This window comes from Antedon mediterranea, chromosome 10, assembly GCF_964355755.1.
Source record: "Antedon mediterranea chromosome 10, ecAntMedi1.1, whole genome shotgun sequence".
Lineage (NCBI taxonomy): Eukaryota > Metazoa > Echinodermata > Crinoidea > Comatulida > Antedonidae > Antedon > Antedon mediterranea.
In genome coordinates this window covers 3,117,290-3,131,730 of record NC_092679.1, presented here as the reverse complement: position 1 = coordinate 3,131,730, position 14,441 = coordinate 3,117,290, and the positions used below count along the sequence as shown (strand labels likewise).

At 34.1% G+C, this 14,441-nt stretch overlaps 1 protein-coding gene across 2 annotated transcripts in view; it reads right to left on the bottom strand.

Annotated features, from left to right (window-relative positions):
* Positions 1–14,441, bottom strand: part of LOC140061050 (sec1 family domain-containing protein 1-like) — a 27,389-nt gene extending 12,948 nt beyond the window's left edge. For both annotated transcript variants that reach the window (XM_072107464.1, XM_072107463.1), the window contains exons 1-11: positions 14,340–14,441; positions 11,823–11,893; positions 11,296–11,384; positions 10,770–10,860; positions 10,197–10,319; positions 9,704–9,791; positions 8,538–8,683; positions 7,963–8,048; positions 7,504–7,603; positions 6,802–6,938; positions 4,821–4,911 (exon numbers count right to left, since the gene is read on the bottom strand). In XM_072107464.1, the coding sequence (XP_071963565.1) occupies positions 4,821–4,911; positions 6,802–6,938; positions 7,504–7,603; positions 7,963–8,048; positions 8,538–8,683; positions 9,704–9,791; positions 10,197–10,319; positions 10,770–10,860; positions 11,296–11,384; positions 11,823–11,893; positions 14,340–14,367 (1,050 nt within the window). In that variant the 5' untranslated portion in view covers positions 14,368–14,441. The remainder of the gene's footprint in view (positions 1–4,820; positions 4,912–6,801; positions 6,939–7,503; positions 7,604–7,962; positions 8,049–8,537; positions 8,684–9,703; positions 9,792–10,196; positions 10,320–10,769; positions 10,861–11,295; positions 11,385–11,822; positions 11,894–14,339) is intronic.

Genomic DNA, 14,441 nt, shown 5'->3' with positions numbered 1-14,441 from the left:
GTAGGGCATATGGTAAGCTATTTTTTTCAGTATTTTAAATCTTGGATTATGTAGTTTCAATATTTGTGAAAATCAGAATTTTAAGAACTCCTAGTTATGTCTGATTTCGCTTGAGAATGCCACAAACTGTAAAATAATTTTTTTTTATTCTTAATTTTTAAAGGTCTGTAAAACTAGAATAGTTAACAAACTTAAGGTTCACTAATTACTTAACATATGAAATGCCCGCTTTAAACCGACATAAAAAAATTTTTCCCGAATTAATAATGTCATTTTTTTTTATAACAACCTGAATTGTATGCCTTTTGGATGTGTTTTATACTATTATTTACCTTCTTATTTTAAGTCTTTTGTATTTGTTTGTCTTGTTTTCCTCTGCATATGTTTGGTCCTCCAAGCTGTGACCTTAAGGATGTTTGTTACATTCTTATGTATTTTTTTTTTTAATAAATGATGTATATTATTTTACACTAGAGACAAGTTGACTATTTACTCATCACAAGTAGGACACATGTCATTATTTAGCAATCAAATAACTTGGTAACAGTTGTTGTTTGCTTTGGAGTGAACCAGTATACAAAGAGTCATCCCCACTCGAACACAACTGTATTGTATTCACTCCAACACAACTGTATTGTATATCTGTTTGGTCACTGTGTAATGTACACCAATAAATTTAATTCAGAGTTCAATCTACATATGTGTAGCCTTCACATTACCTCTCCCATTTGTTGTCCCAAGGCTAAATATACAGAATCTGCCATCACCTATTGATTATTGAATATGACCAGACCATCAAACCTTTTGTGGCTTAGATTAAACTCTCTGGGCGTCCAGTCTAATCAGTGAGTATTAAATTATACTCCACTTTTGAACCAGTATTTTGTACATTATATTGTATACTGTTATTCATTGAACTTCATCATTCTTTCAGTGAACCATGTTTACCAAGAAAAAGGTAAGGATAGTCGGAAAGCTCTGTCTACACTATCAAAGTTTATGTGACAAAGACAATGAGGATGTCATATCAATACCATATTTAAGCATACCACTACCATATTTTGGCACATCACACTTTTTTTTGTGAAACTAGTTTGATAGTGTAGACAGGGCTTAAAATCAAAATTATTGATATTACCCTATTTAAGCATATCACTACCATATTTAGGCACATCACACTTTTTTTTGTGTAGACAGGGCTTAAAATCAAAATTATTGATATTACCCTATTTAAGCATATCACTAGCTACCATATTTAGGCAAATCACACTTTTTTTTGTGAAACTAGTTTGATAGTGTAGACAGGGCTTAAAATCAAAATTATTGATATTACCCTATTTAAGCATATCACTACCATATTTAGGCACATCACACTTTTTTTTGTGAAACTAGTTTGGTAGTGTAGACAGGGCTTAAAATCAAAATTATTGATATTACCCTATTTAAGCATATCACTACCATATTTAGGCACATCACACTTTTTTTTATGAAACTAGTTTGATAGTGTAGACAGGGCTTAAAATCAAAATTATTGATACTTTTTGTTCATTGTATAATTTTCTCACCCCACCCCTACAATGTCAATATATTGTTTTTGAAGTTTCTTTTAAAAGAGTCCTGAACTGTGTATTTTAAATAGACATATTATTAAAATTGAAAATGTTAATTAAACAATAGAATTATAATTATTCTAACTAAAGAAATAACTACTAATGATTTTGAATCTTTCCCAGGTTCTTCGGTTTTTCATTATTACGATGATATTAGCTGTTTTATCAATGCATTTATTATGGAAACTCTCATTAACCAAACTTTCTGCTAGAAACAGAAAAAATTTAACACAAACAAGGTAAATATCTCATTTTTAAACATATATTTTAGTCTACTCTGTAGCATGTTATTATTATACTGAAGCAGGGGTCACGACTTAAAGTTCAATGAACTTACTGTGACCTCCATCCACCCCCATATACGCTCTATACTTATGTTAGGTAACTTTTTAAAATCATTTGAAGAGTGGAAAAAACATGAAGCTGTATAGCTAAAAATTCATCAAAAGAAAATGAACAACATTTCTTTTTTCTTAATTTTGTTTAAACAATTTTCATATATTATTTTTAAGGAGTCATGACAGTCAATGGATTAATAAAACAAAGAATTGTGTAAAAAAGAAAACTGTTGTCTTTTTGAAGACTCACAAAACTGGTGGATCGACAATATGGTGGATAATGCAGAATTTTGCACTTCTAAACAAATTACAAGTGTTTATACCAAAAAGAACAAAACCTATTGGAGATCATTTTATGAATAACAATACGGTAAAAGTTCTAGTTCCACCGAAGGGAGTTCGTGTAGGCGACTACAGCAAATATAAGTACAATATGTTTAGCATACATACCCGGTACAACAGAACTATTCTAGACTCTTTGATGAAAAAAAACCCGATGTATGTAACTATAATACGTAACCCTATAACACAGTTTGAATCCGCATTTGATTATTTTGGCGTCGCCGGCCATGGTGGAAATAAGACAAGAAAATTAACAGAATGGATGCGAAATCCTTTCGAAAACTGCAAACGCAGCAAACAACCTTTTGTTTGTCATAACCAACAAATGTTTGATTTGGGAGTCGACCCATTGCTTGATGTTAACACATTTGTAGTGGATAAATCCATCAAAAACTTGGACAAAGATTTCGATCTTGTTATGATAACGGAACTATTTGATGAATCGTTGATAATATTAAAGAAGGTAATGTGCTGGAAATTTGATGATATTGTCTATTTGCCCAAAAAGAAACGCACTTTTAAAGTGCCATTGTCCGAAGATCTCGTTCAAAAGATAGGCAACTGGAATCTCCTCGACATGAAACTTTATAACTATTTTAAAAAACGTTTCCACGATCACATAAAAGAGTACGGACCGAATTTTGAATCTGATCTTGCCGTCTTTCGTAAACTCAAACTGTTTCTTTATAACGTGTGTGTGGTTAAAGAAAAAGTGGTAAAAATGAATGGTGTGCCTGTAATGTCATACGAACGGAGACTTCATTTTGACGCTAACTTTTCAACTGATGTTAGTACGTGTAAACGAGATGGATCGCTTCAGGAATGCGATTTTGGCAACGGTCAAATTATGTCGTTTAATTTTAAGACAATGTGCAAGAATTTACAAACAATACCAACTAAGTTTGTCCCTAGAATTAAGAACATGATGATGAAGGGTAGAAATGATAGCAGGTCATTTATTTAGTATTCACCACTAAACCTGAGCTTGAATTATTTTATTTAAATATATTTCTTTTTAAACTTAATTCATATGCCGCTTTTAACACTTTCGAAGTTTACATGCCTTTGCACAATGTGATTTTGAAGAGTTTTGATAATTTAATAAGGTATCCTGATCAAAATATATATATTATATTCTGTTGCAGTACCTATATTTTTTGACTGAAGTAATGCACGATTGTTGTATATTTCCATGTAGAAGTTTATGAGACAGTCCTTGCAATAAACCAGGGCTCGATATTTCACTAGTCCGGCGTACAATGTCTAGTTCAAACTGCTCTGGGTTAGTCAATCTTCCGCCCGTCAAGCCTGGGTGTCTAGTGTGTAAATAATTAAGCAAGAGACTAGAGGCCTAGACTTTCAAAATGCATTATTAAAATACTCTAGCCACTGGCCTAATTTTTTTGTAGTCCATCATTTTTATAGAGCGCTCTTCAAAATCACGTTCCTCCTTAATTTACTCCATTACACCTCACAGTGTATCCAGTGCGGTGTCAGATAAACGCCTCAACTAGTCTCTTAAGCCAGAATAAGTACCCAACCAAATGGTTTCTTTTATTATATAGTTAATAAAAATAGAAGTAGGCCTATTATATTTATTAATTAGAGAAAGATGCTTCACTTCTGTCTTTGGAATTTTAATCAATTTTTTCTCTGAAAAAATCAACCAATTTGGTTACCCAAATTTAGTGGCAAAACATGTGCTCTAGTCTCACCATCCCTGCAGCTGGTCTAGCTCTTCTAGCCAGCATCGCGTGTGTGACCGCCGTATGTAAACACAGCCAAATACCCTTTCCTTAATTACATTTTTAAGATGTAATATTAAAATGATACTTAGCAATGATATTTTTGATATTTTTTTTTATTACTTTGTGAAATACAGGTACTTTTTTGTTTTGAATTTCTAGGCCTAGCCCTATATTATTTATTATAGGCCTAGCTAGGCCTAGTTAGTAGGCTAGTAGTAGCCTAGCTAGCCAGAGGTTAAGTATGCCTGGTTGGCCAATGGCACCCAGTCAAGTTAGGCCATGGCCGGATTTCTATAAAAAAAATTACCGCAGTATAGTTCGAAGTCCATGATGAGTAGGTGCTAGAATTTGGTGTGTGAGGATAGTGGGGTTGGGTGGTCATATTTTATTTGAAATACAGTACAAGGAGAGCAATTTAGTGCATTCACTCATTGCTTTACATGATAAACTTTTTGGCACTACTTATAAACTAACTAGAACTTACAGTAGTTTAGTTAGTTTTGATTCAGGTGTGTGGTATTTATCCAGTAAGATTTAGTAAGCGGACTAGTGAAACATCCAGTGGGCTAGTGAAACTCACATTGAACAAGCCCAGTGGTCTAGGTAGTAAAATTTCAAAAATCGAGCCCTGAATAAACAGTGTGTATGATTACCAAACAAAAAGCTTGCTATATAATTTCAAATAAATAACAGGTTTACAAATAAACAAAGGTTTTTACTGCAGTAACTGCAGTATAATAATTTTGACACGATCCTTAATAATAGTAACACTAAATTCCTACCATTGCACTTTTTAACCTTTTGACCTCTTCTTCCGAAGCACGGTACGATTCTAATTCACTTTGTACAGCTTCCGCAACTTCTGGGAATGGACTGAAAGAAAACAATTCATATTGCATTATTTTATTTCATTTATTTACTTCTTTTAATGTAAGTAGAGAGATATAGTAGGAGTTCCTAGCACAAAAAAACAGGTAGATTGCTTACATTTTAATAAAGACAGACTGTCATATAACATGAAATCAAAAAATATTAATGTGTAATGCAATTATTTGATCGGCATATAATTGCCTTTCCAATGATACCATACATCACTATATTTGAATTTTTTGTCGGCCATCTTGTGTTTCCAAAATGGGGGATTATAACATGTGAAAACAGATCAGTGATGTAAAGCTGAAGGCTAGAGGGCGTACTCCAGACTGAAAAGTGATTCCAACAGTAGGGGGAATCAACAAGATGGCGGCCGTATTGTGTTCAAAAACATTATTTAATATAAAAAATAATAATCTAATATTATACAGATATTGACTGCTTAGAGGTTAAATATAAGATTTGACATCCCCGAGGGAATGATATTAAGTTTGAGGGAATATATATTTCCCGAAGCGCCAGCTGAGGGAAATATATATTCCCCAAGAACTTAATATCATTCCCGAGGGGATGTCAAATCTTATATTTTACCGATATAAAAGGCGATATCTGTTATATTATATAGCCAAGAACAAGTCTGCTGGGTTGGGTGAAGCTAGGCTAGGCCTCCTATAGTATTTGTATTGTATGTAAACAAGCCTGCCTAGACACCTTACCTTGACGAAGAATAATATACAGATAATTACTAATTAATGATTCCTTGGCAATAAAATATTCACTTAGGCCTAGGTCGTTTAAATTAACAGAAGAATTTCCATCAATAAGCCTACTAATAATAATATTATAATCAGGTAGGCCGAATAAACAATTCGCCTTCTTCTCTTCGAGGAGCCGAATCGCCGGATGTTCAGCGCGTACTAGTTACTAGGTTACTACCGTGAGTTTTGACCAATCACAAACAGTGTTTCATCACATTTAGGGAGGACTAATAACAAATGAGGGCGCTATGTATGCATAGCTTAAATAGTTTAAAAGATTAATTTCTTCAATCAAGTTCCGTGGCGCAGCGGTTGAAGCGTTGTCTTGTGATGGAGTGACAATTCCATCCCGAGTTCAAGATCCAGTAGATGACTTTTGTTTATTTATCGGCAAACGCGAGTGGTGCACACGAAAATTACACAGTCAATATCATCGAACTCGAGAATTTATATGATTAATGACAGAGGACACGATAATTACGCGAAAATTACTCAGTCAATACCATCGTTCTCGAGGATATATACGATTTACGATCCTCGCAGCGGTAGTCATGTGACGCAGTTTCAACCAATCACGTTCACGTATTTACATAGGCTATGTAATATAATACATTAAGAACACATAAATTATCTTGCCAAAGTACAGTGAAGTTTATTTAAAATTAAATATATTGTTAATCGCAATGGAATTAAAAATGTCTTGATAACCTAGCATTTTTTGTATACGAGGATCATATAGAATGCGCTCTCGATATACGCTTAACACACTGCGTTGCGTATCGTTCTCACGCAGATAGGCACAACAAAGGCATATAGCAGTGCTTACTGCGCAGGGTATATCTGATTGGTCGATTGCAGCCGCCATCTTGTTGGTTCTCTCTCCATGAAGAATCACTTTTTGAACTGCGATAACATTGTTCTTTGACATCTAGCCTTCAGCTATATAAAATCATTGAATCAGATGGGGTCCGCCCCTCCCCCCCCCAATCTTTTTAGATACATCCATACAACATGTATCAAAAAATGAATGATTTTTGTTCTAAGAATCCCTGCTAACATCCCTCTTTACTTCTATGTGTATTTTAAGTTCTTGAAATACCAGAAAATAAACATTTATTTCATCTGTACTCACTTTCCTTTTTGATTCATCCAGAATTTGTCCGATGGTCCGAGGTCATATGACTTGACCTTTGGCTTGGGTCTAGCACCTGACTGCTGACTATCTTGTGGTGATTTCTCCTCAAATACAACCCTATTTAGTTGAAAATCCTAAAATAGAATACAATAACAATAATAAATATCCTTGTGGCCATGATTAGCTTAAGCTCTGTCTACACTATCAAACTTAATGTGACAATAAAGTGTTATGTGCCTAATATGAAGGTGATATAAGATAAGATAAGATAAATCTTTATGGTCATGAACACAACAAGGCGAACATGAAATTGGTTTTCCTTTGATGCTTAAAAACACATACCATATATAAAACATTAAAAATATCAATACAATACATTAAAACTATATACAGTAGTAAACAAACTATCTTTGGAATGTAGTGTTGGAAACATGAATAGAGTTGTGGACAAATGATTTCCTACATCGAGTGGTATTGCACATTAAAGGACGAATTCTACCTGATTTATTAACAACATATTGATCATTCAATGGGTGTGAGTTATCTTCCATTATTTTCTTAACTTGGCTAATAACATCGCGCCTGTAAACTGCGTCGATAACATTGACATTCCTTCCTATTATTATTATATGCCCAAATATGGTAGTGATATGACATCATGTCCATATACAGATATATGAAGTTTGTTTTTATACTCACCAAAACATCATGAGCCAATGCCTGATATGTCCAGGTGTGATGGAGGGGCGTGGCCAAGTCCATGTTTCGATCTAATACCACAAGAAGGGGCCTCTGAAAACTTATACAAACAAAATAATATTAAAAAATCGCAATGAATCAGAAAATTTATATATTTATAGATAAATTTTAAATTACAGGGTTTTTTTTTCAGAAATAACGTTAATCTTAGGATTGTTTTCAATGTGTTCTTTTTGTATTTGAGGACACCCAATGGAAATAAGTTTTCATTAAACTTTTGTGGGTTATCCTCAGTTTATTCAGTTAACCTTGTTTTCTTTTACTTTTTTTTTTATTTTTGTCTGTTGTATAGAAATAAAATAAAATGGAAAAAAATGAATTTATTGACTATACTATGTATTATGATCACTTTAGCGAACATCAAACTAATCAATTGACATAGAATGACTAGTTACTTACCTTAGCTGTCCCGATTGCATTGAATCTGTTGTAAATAAACTATTTCTGGCGTCCCTCAAGTTCTCTCTTAACTTTTTATCTAATTTCTTAAAAAATCAAAAAAAATCTTTTGTTATTCTTTGATTTTTCAATTGTGATGCAATTTCCCTATATACCATGACCAAGGAATATTTCAAACAAATGATTAGGGTGAGGTGAGGAAATAGTATGGGAGGCGCATGGGGATTTGGTTTGCATCAACTAAAGGTCAATTTCTTGTTTTTAAAATCGTATCAGTATTGTTGAAGTTTACAATAAAAATCTGCTAAAGTTACAATATTCATACTTGAAAGTATCATAAAGCTCTGTCCAGTTTGACAAAAAAGTGTGATGTGCCCAAATATGGTAGTGATATCCCCAAATATGGTAGTGATATGACATCATTGTGTCCATATATGGGCACATCACATAAAGTTTGATAGTGTCGACAGAGCTTTAGATTAATGTATCTATATTGATTGAGTATTTTAGATATTTTCACCGATGGCATAACATCATTATTAAAAGTACAAACTTAATTGAATATTAAGACTAACCTCAGCCACCATTTCTGCTGCATTTCCCCTCGGTGACCTTATGATAGGTACTGCGCCAAAGGTCACAAATACTGAGAACAGACTGTCTACAATTGTATCCATGATAGCTTCTATTTCAATATCCTTTACATCAGCTTTGTTCATAGCTGTACAAAATTACAACAATAATTATATGAGGAAATCTTTATGCTATGCATTCGTAGAACTAGTTCCAGGGTTCACATTCAGGGGACACCACTATTGAGCAGGACTTTCCCGTGAAACAAACATCGGGCAACAAATTTTTCAATACTACGGCCAATCCTATTTCAGGGGAAATTAAGGCCAATTTACACAGACGAGCGGAAACGGTAAGTGGAAAACTGCGTAGCTTGTCCCATGTAGAATTTGTATCTATCGTCTATCGGAAACCGCTCGTCAGCTCCACATTTTTTTTTTCATACGGTCATAAGGAATAACATAGATTCAAAAAGTAGTCAATGACAATAATGACATAAATCAATAAACATTTATAAATGTTACTTTGTATTTGAAATTTAGTTTAGGCTGGTGTGGCTTGAAGCAGGAAGCATCACCACTAGCCACATAACAAAATGGCAGTTGTCAAGCTGAAACTAATGCTAGGCCTACATCTACTAGAGATGCTCTATTTAGTCTTACTACCTAGCTAGGAGACGCCTAGCAGCACCCTAGCTAAAGTAGTAGTAGTAGTAGTACAGTATGCAATAACGAATTTCCAATATTATTATTATAATAACCGATAATCAGTGCTAGGCTCGAGGTACTACAGCATACAGGCCAACTATCTAGGGCCTAGAGCTGGGTACAGTATATAACAAAAACGCGTCTTAATTCAATCCAAATTAAAATAAAATATGTTAAGATTTGCCCATATAACATTAAAATTGTTAAGGGTGTTGCGCAAAAAAAAAGATACTGCTATTATGTGTGTTTTAAACGTTCTTTTCTACCTTCCTTTTTAACTCAACCCATCGGAATTTCCCATACAAAAACATGTGGCGAAATGGTTTGTTTACAATCTATACCCACTCGGTGAAATTTGAGTGACGTCATCGCGGTTCGCCATTTCTCTCTATTGGCTGGATAAGCGAAAGTCATACTTATGAGTAGCTAGAAGTAAAAAATTAATGCTCTTAATTACATACCATAATATGATATTGCATTCCTGTTCTGGTGTCTAACAGTAAATATCTTATCTTCTAAGCTGATAAAGTTTAAATATTGGTCAAACACCTAAAATAATAAAATGCAAAAAACATTAAGCTCTGTCTACACTATCAAACTAGTTAGACAAAAAAAGCGTGATGAGCCCAAATATGGTAGTGGTATGACATCTTCATGTCCATATATGGGCACATCACATTTTTTTTGTCACATAAAGTTTGATAGTGTTGACAAAGCTTTATTTTTATTTTAGGAAAATTTCCAAGAATAGCCAAACGTGTGTTCAATCATTGTCCTTTAAAAGGTGGCAACACTGTTGGCATTCATTTTAACCACAAACTGCAACTCCAATGTATGTTAAAAAGTAGTTTTCAAAATGATGGTCTTAACTACAGAGAATTTAATGTACATGGTTAATGGTAAGCCATAAATAATTCTTGTAAATTAACTTCCATTCCAATCAAATGCTCATACCTTTGATACTTGTGAAACTACATTGAATTGTAGAGCCGTGCTGGCTAAATCCTCCAGTCGTTGCCGTGAAACAGCTGATATAAAATTGATGTAATAAGATTCGTAGAGTTGATTTTGGAAATCCTGGGAAAGATTTTGCAATTGAAACATATTGCTATTAATAAGAACTAAAATTAAGGCAGATGGTATTTTAGAACTCGACCAATACCTTTTTCCCACCCTCTTAAAGCTCTGTCTACACTATCAAACTAGTTCGACAAAAAAAATGTGATGTGCCCAAATTTGGTTGTGACATGCTTAAATATGGTAATGATATGACATCTTCATGTCCATATATGGGTACATCACATTTTTTTGTCACATAAAATTTGATAGTGTAGAGAGAGCTTTTGACATATTAAATAACTGGACTATAGCCTTTTTTATGGTGATTTATGCCCCTTTTTGGAAATAAGAATGAGGAAATGTTTTAATAATCTCTATTCAGTGACACCATGATTAAAGGGGACACTTTTTATTGGTGTCCCTTTAATAGAGGTTTTTCTGTATTTCACAAAAATGATGTCATTGTACCTGGCATATTCTTGAGACATTTTCTTCAGAAGGCATGACGAAATAAACAGCTGGCACATCTGATAATGTGCCACGGTCAGAATGAAGTAAACTAAGGAAAGAAAAGTAATCAATAACAAAAATTAAAATTAAATAAAAATAAATTTCATTTTTTATTAGAAATCCAGTTTGTGTGGCTTGAGCTGCTGATTTCAAAGCAGGGCCCAACCAGCCCTCCCCCACCCCTAAAGTTCACAAATTGTAATGCAAAATATAGGACATAAAATTAAGCTCAGTCCTTCATTTCACCATTTTTAGTCCTGCCTCACTCCACCCCCTATTTCAAAATCCTGGATCCGTCACTGCTCGCAAAAGATATTTTTTGAACAAAATAATGTATGTATTTCAGTTAAATGATTTTTTTACTTCAAAATGACCCACTTTTTTTCAGAAAACAATTTTTTTTCAAATTTTTGGGAATTAGTCAAAGGGACAATACATCTTTAAAATAGATAATTAATAATTAAATACGGTAACAAATACTTACAGGTGAAGAGTGACACCCATGTCTCTAAGTTCACGCACAGACAAAAGTGGAGAGATGATATCTTGGCCAAATCGGTCATATACAAGAGCCTATATAAAATTACAGTAATTGTAATAAAATATTGGTAGATAATACCGTATATCCTCTGGTATAATCCTACCCACCTAGAACACGAATTTGGGATGACTTTGGTGGGTGGGACTATACCCGGGGAAAGCCTGGTTAAAGAAAAAAAAATGATCGGTAAGCATTCCTTGTAAAAAGAATCAAAAAGATCACCAGAAGTGGCTATAGAGAGGCCTACATCCAGATCAAAAGTCAATACTGGGACTATGCCTGTTTGTGACATTCAGACATAAAGCAGGGGTGGGATTAGACCTGAAGTGGGATTACACCTGAGGATATACAATATAAAAATAACCATTTACTACAACAATGAAAATTACTCTATGTTATAAAAAGGTAAGAATGATACAAACATCTTTTATAATACAATTTATTTTTAGTATTATTTATTTTTTTATTACCTTCCATGTTGGTTCATTGAGGGAACTTTTGCTAAGTGGTGCATTCAGATTGAGCATTCGTTTCAATGACGCTAAAATTAAAATAAAATAAAATTTATATGAAAAAGATAAGGTAAAAAAGGTGATTAAAATAAATAGCCTATTCTAATTAATAGATGTATTCGTCTATCTATTTGGCAAGGCTCCACCTCGTTGAATAGACCAGTCAATGTTTCAAATTATGAAAATATTGAAGGCCTAGACTACTGTAGGGCTATCAACATGTGTATGGGTGGCCAACTTGTGTGTAATTTATTATTTTCTATCACCAGTTTTGACTCTGCGTATAATTAAGTTTATCGCCCGTATTCTTAAACCGGACTTTAGTCGTAGTTCGAGCTAAAACTTAAAAAATGACGTCATTTTAATTCATAAACCGAACTTCAACTAAATCACCGACTAAATCAGGCCAACCTCGACTAAATCGAGACGGATTTTGATTGATTTTTTTAGTCCTGGAGGGGACAGACTAAATGGTTGACTAAATGGTTTTTAAATGATGTTTATTAAAAACGTAACAGTCATTGAGTTGTTATATTGGCCAGATATTGAAGAATGAAATATCTATATTTATATTAGCTTAATTAAATATACATTGGTATAAATTATAATAATGAAAATCATCTTTATTTACAACTGTATACAAATTACATTATTTTCTTCGCGCAAGTCCGACTTGAGCTACGTCACGCCATAGCGACAATGGGAGATGCGGCAATTCACCACGCGATGGAATGTTTAGGGGGCCTAGCGCTTTCTTGTCACGCTATGAAGTGCGTGGTTCGTGGCGATCATACTTTGTTGGGGGCCTAGAAAATATAAAAGTTACCGTACCGCCATGGTTCCTAAATATATTTTAAAGATTTTATTTGTTTTTAATCAAATATACTTCACTGTTAAATTAATACTGATATTGTTCTAATAATTAACGATTAAAATTATTTTTCATGTATATAGTCCTGATGCGTAAAAAGTGTTGTAAGAAATGGAAAGTGATATCAATGCGCAAAATTTCGTCTGCTCCTCAAATACTCTCTTGTCATTGGCCAATGTATAGCCTTTGTTACCCAGACGTGTGCAACTCGACTAAAAGCTCGACTTCATTAAGTCGAACTGCAAACTTCGACTACTTCGTTTTTGAATCGAATTTGAAGTAATAGCTCGAACTACGACTTTTCCAAGTCGAACTTCGAACTACGACTAAAGTCCGGTTTAAGAATACGGGCGTAAATATCAGCACGGTTGACAGCCTAGGCCTATAATAATAATAATATCCTGGATTTACTTAGTGCCTAATATTGTGAAACCTCTATGCACTGTACATAAACTAATACGATAAAACCAACCATGCCAAAAAAAAAACCAAACCGAAGTAAGGGGGATACGCCTTCGTCGCTAACCAGGGATCGGTCAAATTGAACCCCGGTCAGCACCAGTTGTGTCTCGGTCATCCCGGATTCAGGTGCCACCCGCCCTACTTAAATTAGATCTAAAACAATCTAGGTGACATGGTAAAGGAGAGGAAAAATATATATACACACATTTGACGTGCATTGACAATATTGAGCCTACTCTCAGTTTTAAAACATTCAGTGTTTGGCCTTTTGCACGAAATGTAAGACATCTTCGATCGATGACAATGCTGTGCAGGGAAGCGTAACCAACAGAAATAACATAGTTTGGCGAGCATATTTTCAGAGGACAAGTTACTTAAAAATTTGTAACTCCTAAATGAAAACATTTTTAATGTAAAATGTTCCTAATAAAAAAATAGCCTACATAACTGTGTGATTGAAACAAAGTTGAATTTTTTTCAACGCTTACAATCCATTGTATGCTTTTATACACTGTGGTCCTTTAATGATGGTTGGATTTTAAGCGGTCAAAACAATTTTTCCAATTTGTTTCAATCATGCGCAATGATGGCAATTCTTTTAAAAACATTTTCCAGTAATTTTTTTCTCATACAATTCTCCATTCAAGAGTTTTTTAATTGACATGGTGTCCTGAAATCCCCTGAAAACTCTTGTTATTTCTGTTAGTTATGCTTCCCTGCACAGCATTGTTTGTCATCTCTCAAAGATGTCTTCGTTTCGTGGAAAAGGGGGCGTATTAAGCCTACCTACAAAAAAAAAGATATTATCTATCATCATCATATAAATATAGGGTAGGCTAGGCCTAGTCTATCTAGGCCCTAGAACAAAATTGACTGGCAAGTCACCGCCACCAGCGGATCTCTTGGGCTACCTACTAGGCCTAGCCTATGCTAGACGAATGACTGGTGGTGGTGAGGCTGCACGTACGGCCTACACACCGTCAGTGCTGCATGCCTGCCACATCATCGATCCGGTCGCTCACACATCTGTCACACATTCATTGACAAATTACCGGGCTACACTGAAGAACCGAAACTAATAGACTATTAATAGTTCAATAAAAACATTAAATTAACTATAGGTGTTTAAAGAAAATATTTACCAATTTGTTTATCTCGTAAACTTGCCATTTTATGTGTAAAAGGACAACTTTTTTCACAACAGAAAAAAGCAGACGACCAATTGGGTCAAATTTCTCCCGGCG